The sequence below is a fragment of the Gobio gobio genome (assembly GCF_949357685.1).
Source record: "Gobio gobio genome assembly, chromosome: 25".
NCBI classification, from domain to species: Eukaryota; Metazoa; Chordata; class Actinopteri; order Cypriniformes; family Gobionidae; genus Gobio; species Gobio gobio.
The window spans coordinates 35744133-35754514 of NC_137121.1; the positions used below are offsets into that span (position 1 = coordinate 35744133).

The 10382-nt window shown below is 36.6% G+C and overlaps 1 protein-coding gene across 1 annotated transcript; it reads right to left on the minus strand.

Annotated features, from left to right (window-relative positions):
* Positions 1-220: 220 nt before the first annotated feature.
* LOC307121515 (uncharacterized protein) lies at positions 221-6573 on the minus strand. Its single transcript, XM_079809125.1, has 3 exons — positions 6474-6573; positions 3642-4713; positions 221-2086 (listed from the first exon to the last, which is right to left on the minus strand). Exons 2-3 carry the CDS (start codon positions 4706-4708, stop codon positions 2065-2067), a joined length of 1089 nt encoding a protein of 362 aa, XP_079665251.1. The 5' UTR covers positions 4709-4713; positions 6474-6573; the 3' UTR covers positions 221-2064.
* Between the last annotated feature and the right edge of the window lie 3809 nt (positions 6574-10382).

Below are 10382 nucleotides of genomic sequence, written 5' to 3' on the forward strand. Positions count from 1 at the left end.
TATTATTGTAAGTGTTTGAGTGGGCTAGCAATGCAATTCATTCTGGGTAGGCTAATCTTAATTTTTAATAGTGATACTTAAATTTTTTTAGCATAAAATCAATAATTTTCTCCAAAGGTGAGAACCTTGAGCAGCTGAAATACGTCTCTGTGCAAACATTACAAACACTGAGGGAAACCGCACAGGTCGGGCTGTAGAGTTACTGATGCTTTGAGCTGTTACTGTACCTGTCACTCATATCTTTTATTTTATAATTACATGGTTGCATCTTTAACAATCATAATGATAAAACAAAACACATATCATGGATTTGCATACATTATACAAAGAAAAAAGGTTAGATATCTTTGAATAATTCATCATAAGGCAATAAAAATTTTATTTCATGAAACAGGAGTTAAATTTAACAAGAAAAAGAGGAAAATATAAAGGAGATTTAGGCCACTTTTGCTTGTGGATGAATTTTTTTGCATATAAAATAAAGAAATTAACAACATATTCAAGATTTGGGGTTTTCGTAAGGATAAAATTGGGTCAGATTAGTAGGGTTAATATCACAAGATAAATGGGCAGCTGTTTCTTCAACAAGACCACAGAATTAGCAAGTTTAATCAATATTAAGATATTTATAGATAGATGAATTAAACCTGTCACTCATATCTTTCAAGTTGTTGCGCTAGAGATAACGTCGTAGGTCACATGATAACGTCAACATGGTGCATAAAGTGCGGATCGCATTCATAATTAACGAGATCAGGTAATATAGTACCTACTCTTTTAGAGCTTGTTATTGAAAATGAGTACCTACTCAATGAGTATGCGGCTTCGAATGCAGCCACCGTCTGGACATTTCTTTGGTCGACATGAGGAAAACACACTGTGATTTATAAGCTGTGATGTTTTTTGAAAATGTAAAAATGCAGAAAGTTTTGTGTGATGGGTGGGTTTAGGGTAAAACATGAAAGCACAACAGTGAAACCCTTGTCAGCTGAGGCTGAAAACAACAATGCAATAACAATTGAATGGCAAAAGGGAGAATTCACAGTATTACTGTCATGTCCACCAAGACATACTGGACAATATTGATGTGAAACAAATATCACAACAGTTAATTTCTATTAATGACAGACATGTGAACACAACATCCAAAGCATGCAGTTACAGAAAGTAAAAACAAATATTGTAACAAAGTAAACACATTTTGCAATTACGTCAAATAGTATAGTAATCACAACTCACAGTAGGTGAATAAATTGTATATGCACTGCACTTTCGCTCTGTAAAAATATAGTAGTCCAACAGCAAACGCCAAAAAGGCTAAAAACTCTAAATGAAAAGCATGTTTCTGTACACTCAAAAGAGTTGTGCAACTGCAAAATCAAGGCTAATGAGAGATTGAATCTGCCTCAGCATCACGTCTTCATGTGCCGGATCCAGCCTTGACAACACTCTCCACGCCTTGATCTTTCCTCACACACTCTTCCTCCTCTCACTCTTATATTGTTTCCATCATTGTTGGTCTCAACATTCAGTGCTTCATTTTGAGTTTTGGCATTCTGAACTGACTTGTGTTGTGCACAGATCACATCATTAGAAATAAGTGTGAACAATGTGTGTATATGATGACAACTGTGTTTTAGTTTTGTTTAACTTTTGAAACATAAATGGATCATAGTGCAAAATGTGTATTAATGAGTGAGAATGTATTGTCTTTCAGCAGAGCAGTTTAATAGGCTTTTCTCATATATCCTGACTCAAATAATGTGTTAACTTACAAACATCACAGAAACGGTTTAGCACACTGATCACAGTTAAATGGTCTTTCTTCAGAACGAAAAGGCAGATGTGATTTCAGAGAGAAAGCCTGAGTGAAACTCCTTCACACATTGATCACGTGTGTAATGTCTCTCTCCGGTGTGGATCCTCATGTAAGGTTTTGTTTACTTGGGAATCTATTCCCACACTGATCACATATGGAGGGTTTCTTTACAGTGTGGATCCTCGTGTTTCTCTTGAAGTTTCCTTTCTGTGAAGCTCTTCCCACATTGATCAAGTATAAGGTTTCTATTTGGTTCCCCCATCAGGTCTAAAAGAAACATTAAATCATGTGAGATTTCATATGAGAGACAAATGTGAAGTGAAACTCAAGTCAAGATCACTGATGAGTTCAATAGTCATTTCAATCCCATCAAATCTGGTTTGAGGATAGTTGACAGGAGTCCATTATTCAAAGAAGGTTGAGATTTACTGCTCTAGTGTACGCATACAGTCGAACGCCTTTCTAACATTAATAGAGGAAGAATCCAGAAGTGTCATGTTTGAAACCATTAAAATACTGTTTGCCGTTTCTCTATCTCTGTAACAACCAGGGCCCGTATTCATAAAGATTCTAAGAGTCCTCTCAGAAAACTCCTAATTTAGCTTAAAAACTTTTACGTAGGAGTCTTAGCTTAAGAGCTATTCGGGACTGATCTGAGAGCAACTCTGAGCAAGGAAAATACAAAAACTTTTATCTTAGTGAAGAGGCGGGGCTGACCCCGTTGCTACGTATGACACAGTCTTTTGAAGACTGTGATTGGTTGGTTTTCCAAAAAGGGGAAAAAAGGAGCGCTTTTAAGTATAGGGTCTATTCTAAACCTTCACTTTGAAATTACAAGCGCAAATTGTCCTATTTTACCGTTCTCTCTCACTCACTCACACACACATTATATATATATGTATATAAATCCTTTTATTATTTACCATGCTGTTAATTTTCTATTAGGTATTTGATTGGCTTAGAATTATAAACATTGTTCCATTCTTTCCAATTCCACTGATTGCTGGCATGTCTATTTAATTGGTGGTTTGAAAGTTGGGCTTAATGCAACAAACATGATCCCTGCACGATCTAATCTATAGCGTCTTATTAAGTTACTGTCATCCATCGTCTGCAACACATTTCTTCTCCCTCTTCGTCTTTCTGCCATTTTCTCCGCTGCTAAAGAAACTCTTAAGCCTCTTAAAAGTCCTCGTCTGTGCTCCAAACAAATTTGACCTTAAGACCTCTTTTAAGGGTTAAGATGCTTTCTGAATAACTTTTTTCTTTACTAGGATTTTTTAGTTAATTTTAAGAGTAAACGCCCACATTTCTAAGAATTTTCTTAGAATTTTGTCACTAGGAGCTACTCTTTGCATTAAGATTCTTTATGAATACGGGCCCTGGTGTCAAAAAACATAAAGTGCACAGCGTTGCTATGTATTAAAAGAACCACTCACTTTAAGAGAGTGAATTTGCTGGGGTTTTTTAAGTTTTTTTTGCATTGGTCTGAACAGACAAATCACATTTGAATACTGGACTGAATTTTAATGCCACACATTCCTGTTTAACACAAGTTAATAGATACCAATCAGCCAACAAAATGTCTGTTGCTCATTGTGGCTGTTAAGAAACTAATGAATGGATGAGGCATTTATATAGCGCTTTACTATGTACTACTGTACACTAAGGAAGTGCTTCATAATTCCATCAGGGGTCTCTCCTCATCCAGAACCTGGATAATTCAACAGCAGCCACAGTGCAACAGCAACAACTATAGGTGGAGAGGAGAGATTTGGCTGTGGCCAAGTTACACAGAAGCACATAAAGATGAACTACTTACCGTGATCTCAGACTGTGGTGATGTGGTTTCTCCACTGCATGGATCTTCATGTGTTTCTTCAGGTGACTTTTAATAGTGAAACTCTGTCCGCACTGATCACACGTGTGCGGCTTCTCTTTGCTGTGGACCTTCTCATGTCTATTCAGATTTGCTGGCTGATTGAATCCCTTGTAACAGTGTGAACACTTGAAAGGTTTTTCTCCAGTGTGAATTACCTGGTGCTGTTTTAAATGTTTTGCTAAAGTAAAAGCCTTTTCACACTCAAAGCACATGTACTCTCTCACACCAGTGTGTATTTTCTGGTGTGAGTGTAAATGGTGTAGTAGTGAAAAACGCTTTCCACACACAGAACATGAATGTGGCTTCTCCTTCGTATGAACTGTCAGGTGTTTCCTCAGGTTTGCTGGCCCAATAAATGTTTTACTGCATTGATCGCATGGGTACGGCTTCTGTCCTGTGTGGATGCTCATGTGAAATTTAAGGTGTGCTGATTGCCTGAAACTCTTTCCACATTGATCACATGTGTTTGGTTTCTCTTCAGTATGAACTCTCATGTGAACTTCAAGATGATGTTTGTATGCGAAACTGCTTCCACATTGATCACACGGGAATGGCTTCTCTCCGGTGTGGATCCTCATGTGACGCTCAAGCCTATTTTTGAATGTGAAACTCCTCCCGCACTCATCACATGTGAACGGCTTTTCTCCAGTGTGAATCTTCATGTGTTCTTTAAGGCCTGATGGTTGAATGAAACCCCTCCCGCACTGATCACATGTGAACGGCTTCTCTCCAGTGTGGACTCTCATGTGAATCTGAAGATTATGTTTCATTGCGAAACTCCTCCCACACTGATCACATGTGAACGGCTTCTCTCCAGTGTGAACTCTCATGTGACGCTCCATCCATTGTTTGGTTGTCAAACTCTTTCCACACTGAGTGCAGGTGAAAGATTTCTTGGCTCTTGTTTTCTTTAAAAATGTATTTTTAGTCTTTGAGCGCCTCAAAGGTTTTTCTCCAGGTTGGACATGTTCCTCCTCCACTTCACTCAGTTCCTCACTCTCTTCCATCAGGTCTGAAATGAAGAAAAAAAAGTTTCATTTTATTTTCAGTAAATCAAAACAATTCAAAGAGAGAAGTATGAAGCGAAAGGACATAAAAGTGAGCCCTGATGTAATAGCAGAAAGTAGATGTTTTTACTTACCTACGTATAGGTCCCTGAAACCTTCCATGAATGAGGTACATTGATCTTTTATTTCTTATTTTTAAAGCATTATAGGCACATCCCATGTTTCTATAGCGAGGATTATTAAACACATTCGGTCATCACCACAATTATCTAATGTACTATCAACATTAAAAAAAGATATACAACAGTGCAACAATGACATGTGACTAAAAGAAGATCGATACATGGAGTAGATCGTATATTTTTAGACTTTGAAATTAATATTATTTCTTATATGTTTGTAAAAAAGATGCTGCAGAGTGTGACGTCATATCATGACCATTGCAGTGTCCGTAGAAAGTTCACATGCTCAAAGTCGAGAGTGACCGTGGCTAGTTTTAAATTTACAATTTTTATTAGCATTATCTGTGTACACGTTTCTCTCAATCCTGTTACTTCTGATTCATTTTCCTCCTTTTAAAAACAGAGCATTTCTTAAAACGATCAGGAAGAAACATCATTTGGGCTCTTTCTGAAGCATGATGGGAGGACAGAAAAATAATCTCAATCCACTGTCTCAGTTTTTACACAAACTGTACAGTGTTGACCACATTCCTCAACCCGGTTACCAAAGTTACTGTGTATAATAATGTTATAATGTTGTGCAGTATGATAGGCTATTCTCTTCCTCACCATTGGTGGCGCTAGAGTGCAATATTTTCTGTATAAGTTATGGCAGGTCGTAGAAGAAGTTAGTGCAGCATGCAGAGGCTAAAGCATGGCCTAGCCGTGTGCTCAGTTTAGGAGTCCGTGTTGTTTTATGCTCAATGGAAAGTAAGTAATGATGCCTGTTTAACAGATGTCTTGAATTTTATGTGGAAGTGTTTAAAATGTATTATTTGGACTGTTTTATTAAGACAGGTTTCTTTTGATTGTTGTAGAAGGACTTTTTTGTGATGGCTGGAGGTTACGGTTTGTGATGTGGAGATTGTGGAAACCATTTCATAATTGTCTTCCTACAACAGAACCTCTTCAATCTCCAACCCGACTGTCACTGTAAATGGATCTTCCATGAAATTTGACCTTGCATGCTACAGGTATATGGGTTTCATCTCACCGTTGTGCTGAAGGATATACTGGACTTTTTGGAACAGCGAATGGAATTTCAGATAAGACTTTTTTCAACTCCATACACTCACACTTTACCCATGAGCTTTGATATGCTTTGAACTACATCTGAAATGGTAAAAAGGTTGAAATGAAATGACTGCTGCTATAGTTTGATTGAATTTACTAAACTATCACTAATTTAGCATTCAATGAGAGTCTCTGAGTTATGTTTATTCTGTGTTAAATTAACTGTTAATGCGGTGTTTACTTTTGAAAATCATATGACTGGTTTTAGGTTTAGTTAAATGTGAAATTGTTAGAACTGCAAGAAGAATAATCTATATAACCATGAATAACTGCTATAATGTATGAGACATAAAATGATCAGGTTTTGCTTACAAACCTGGCAGTCATGGAAGGTTATTTTACTTGACAGTTTGATATCCACAGGTTATTAATACATAAAACAAAATCACCATTTCTATTCATCTAAATCTTTAATCTTCCTAACATGACTGTTCTCCTGCCTCATGAAAGAATGAAGAATAAACACCAACCTCTTTGTTCTTCAGGTTCTCACTGTCCTCTTTAATAAACTCAGTCTTTGCAGATTTCAGCTCTTCCTGATGCTTTGACGCTCGTTTTCACTTGTAGACTGCTGGGAATATTCCAGCATTTATTGATTAACTGCTGTGGGAGGAGCTTCACTGATCATGTGACTGCTGTGGGACGAGCTTCACTGATGATGTCTATTGTAAAGTAATTTATGCTAATCTAACAAATGCATTTCATTTCTATCATCCTTCTTCATTAAAATATATGCAGATATCTAGGAATACAGAAAAAAATAAATAAACGTAAATTCTTCCAAATACAAATAATGTCCAGAAAAAAAAAATAAAACCATAAACATAGAATACATGTACATATGTGTAGTCAACAAACCCCCTCAGTCTGTTGACACCAATGAAATTAGCTTTAAGTGTCAATTTACAGGAGCGCTGAAGACATCATAATAAAAACAGGAATTACATTGCACATATAGCCATATTTATTTATTTATTCATATTTATACTTATTAATATTACTCTAAAACAACTTCTGTAAACCAACTGTACTGTACTGTCAAACTTTATATATAACATTGCACTTTTCTGCTTTTGTTTTTTGCACTTCTTACACCTCTAATACACATCTGTGCCGTTTGCTTCTCAGGACACACTCTTACCACTACAAACTATTTATTAGTGTGTTCTAGCATGTTTGGTCTCTTCTGACAGCTTATACACTGAACTGAATTTTGGTGAACTTAATAGAGATATAAAAGTATCCTTATGTACAAGCTGTGTGCTACGGCTGAAACATGTATTGAGGAGAATATGTTAATGTACTTCTCCCTCTGTTGATCACCAGCCATTTGCCTTCAGGTTTATAGTCTTGGTTTTGTGTTGGGATTCCACTTACGTTTAGCAATGCCTTGCTCAGGGTATAAGAAGAAAAGGAAAGTTTTTTTTCTACTTCTACTGTCTGTATATTTAAATGTGATGCAATAAACAACTTTGCCTGCTTTAAAGACTTTGAGAATCTTTCCTCTATTTTGGACCAATGATTTGAAGAAAAAGCTGCCAAAGGAGAATGTGCAGAATTTTTTATTTATCTGACTCAAATATAATTAATCTGACTCATAAACCTATTGTTATTGTTTTAACTTCTTATTCTTAAATGTAAAATAATCTCTTGGAACCAATAGGGAAACGTAGGATTTAACCAGAATTATGTAAGTAATAATCACTTTGGCTTTTAACAGTATAAAGCCTCAGACTATCAACACTCTTTCAACAAGACATTCAGGATCATCAGATTCACATTTGTCTCATTTGAAATCTCACATGATTTAATGTTTCTTTTAGACCTGATGGACAGTCCATGGACTGCTCCGGAATTTGCTACAGAGCTAAATGCAATGTAGTCTCTGGGCAGGAGAATACTAATACATATTACATAACTCAAACATCCACCAATAATGGCATATACACCCCTCCAAAGAAGTAGAAATAAAATAATAAACAAAATGACATCATTAATAGAAAAATACATTTATTTCAAATATATCTCCTTTTCAATGTTGAAAATATACTAACAAAACTTTTTGTGTATGCTACTTTTTTAAGAGACTTTTTTTAAGTAGATTTGAACATTACTTATTCATGCTTGGAATTCACTTCATTACTTTATTGCATATTACTTTCAAAAAAAGTGTTAGCATGTATAATACATTAAGGCCTGCCCTTTTAATTCCCATAGCACAATATATTGTTTATTTCTATGAATAACAAGGATATTCGTAGAAATTCTTGCCATATGGCAACTCCGTCCCGTGAAGGGTTAAACAAAGGACAGGCCTCGTTAGATCAGGGTCAATCACTTTAGGCTTGTTTGAGATGCGCCTCGCCTCGCCTGCAGTTCAGCCGAGACTAGGCGGCTGCAGTGAGGGGAGGAGTGAAAAAAGTGCAGGCAAGCCGGACAGTTCTCTCTTCTCGTAGTGGATCAGACACCTGCGAGATCAAAGGCGGATATCGCGGGATTCACACTCGTGCGCTTTGTTGCTGATAAACTGGATGTAATTTAAGTTCTGTTACTTTTATATGAAAATAAATATTATGAACAAGACACCCAAAGTTTTTGTTATTCATTTCCATTCGAAAGACGTGTTTATCAATCATTTTTACTTTAATTAGGCCTACATACATGTTTGTAGGCTATATATATATATATATATATATATATATATATATATATATATATATATATATATATATATATATATTTATAAATATGACAACAATCACATAACCCACAGAGAGATCGCCTTTTTTAGAGAGTTTGGGAATATTCACACCTAAAAACATGATATCAGAGTTTTAAAATCAAACATTTTTAAAAAGAACCATACATCACGGTTGTTTAAACCAATAAGCATTAAGCTGTGTCGCCAGGAAGTCGTTTCCCATCATGCTTTTGCTCCGCGCAGTCTGTGGAGAGCAGCTGCGCTCAACTGCAGAATCCGACACATCCGCCTTTCGCTCGCGAGAGTTTTTTGACATACGTCGGCATGACATCAGAGCAAGGCTGACCGCCCTCGGACACTTTTCTAACCGGAATGCATCTCGCACTGATCACCGGTGATCGGTTCTGCGCAGATTTTGCTCATCTCAAACAAGCCTATTGTTTTGTGCTCAAACTGTAGTGGGGGAGGGGCGTGTTGCGCCTTGTGACGCGGCACTGGTTTCCGTCAGGTCCTGTATAAATTGCCTGTTTTTAACGCTCATCACCTAATCATAGACAACTGTTGAACAAGTTAAAATGTTAAGATTTTTAGGTTTGTGGATGGACTCTAAATTAACATTTGGCATTCACATTCAAAAGCTAATAGATAAATGTAAAAAGGGAATACATGTAATGAGGTGCTTGGCTGGGGTAGAGTGGGGTGCGAGTAGACAGTCTTTAAGAAGAATAGCTCATTAATAAGACCGGCAATAGATTATGGTAGTCTGATATACTGCTCTGCATCAGAAACATGGCTAAAAAAGATTGAGGTAATTCAGACTCAAGCTCTAAGGATTTGCTGTGGTGCATTTAGAACATCTCCAGTAGCATCTATTCAAGTAGAGATGGGAGAAATGCCATTAGAAGTACGTAGGAGAAAATTAAGGATGAGATACTGGATCAATGTAAAAGGACATGATGAAAGGCATCCAGTTAAAAAGGTACTGGAAAACTTTTGGGAGTATGAGTATGGAAATATAAAGAGTTTTGGTTGGGTAGCAAATGAGGAGACACTGGAAACAGGTATAACTGAGATAGAGGTAGCTCCTTCTGTTGCAATTTCATCTATACCCCCATGGTTATTCCCAATGCGAGAAATAGACCTATTCATACATAATGAGATACATAAGAATGAATTAAATTTGCCATCAAAAGTAATCGTTCAACAATATATTATTCAAGCATATAACAACATGACTCAAATATCCCACATCTCTTTGTAAATTAGCATATGTCTGTGAATAAAAACCTCTGTATGTGTAGAGGGAGTGCGGCCTACGAACTCCTTGTGAGACTTGAAGCTGCTTCTGCTGATGAAACTGCAAACTATTCTTCAGTAAATGTTTCTTTAATTAATTGCACTCCGTACTCTTGGTCTTCATTTTTCACTACTGGTCCTGGGTCCTAAGTTGTTGGGAGAGCACCGAAACTGATCTGTAGTTTGAGAATATATGTTTTTCATCAGCTTTATATATTGGAATCACCTTTGCCATTTTCATTTTGTCAGGAAAAACTCCAGTTTTCAGAGATTGATTACATACATACGCGTTTAACAACACAACCAATAATACTTTTGACCATAACCATGTCAATACCATTCCAGTCTCTTAAACCACTCTCAGTCTCTTTTACTCTTAAAT

Excerpts from the sequence above, each read along its gene's own strand:
- LOC307121515 (XM_079809125.1), bottom strand. The coding sequence starts at position 4,708 with ATGGAAGAGAGTGAGGAACTGAGTGAAGTGGAGGAGGAACATGTCCAA. Across the intron at positions 2,087-3,641 it reads CACCACAGTCTGAGATCACG|ACCTGATGGGGGAACCAAAT; the intron begins GTAAGTAGTTCA and ends TGTTTCTTTTAG.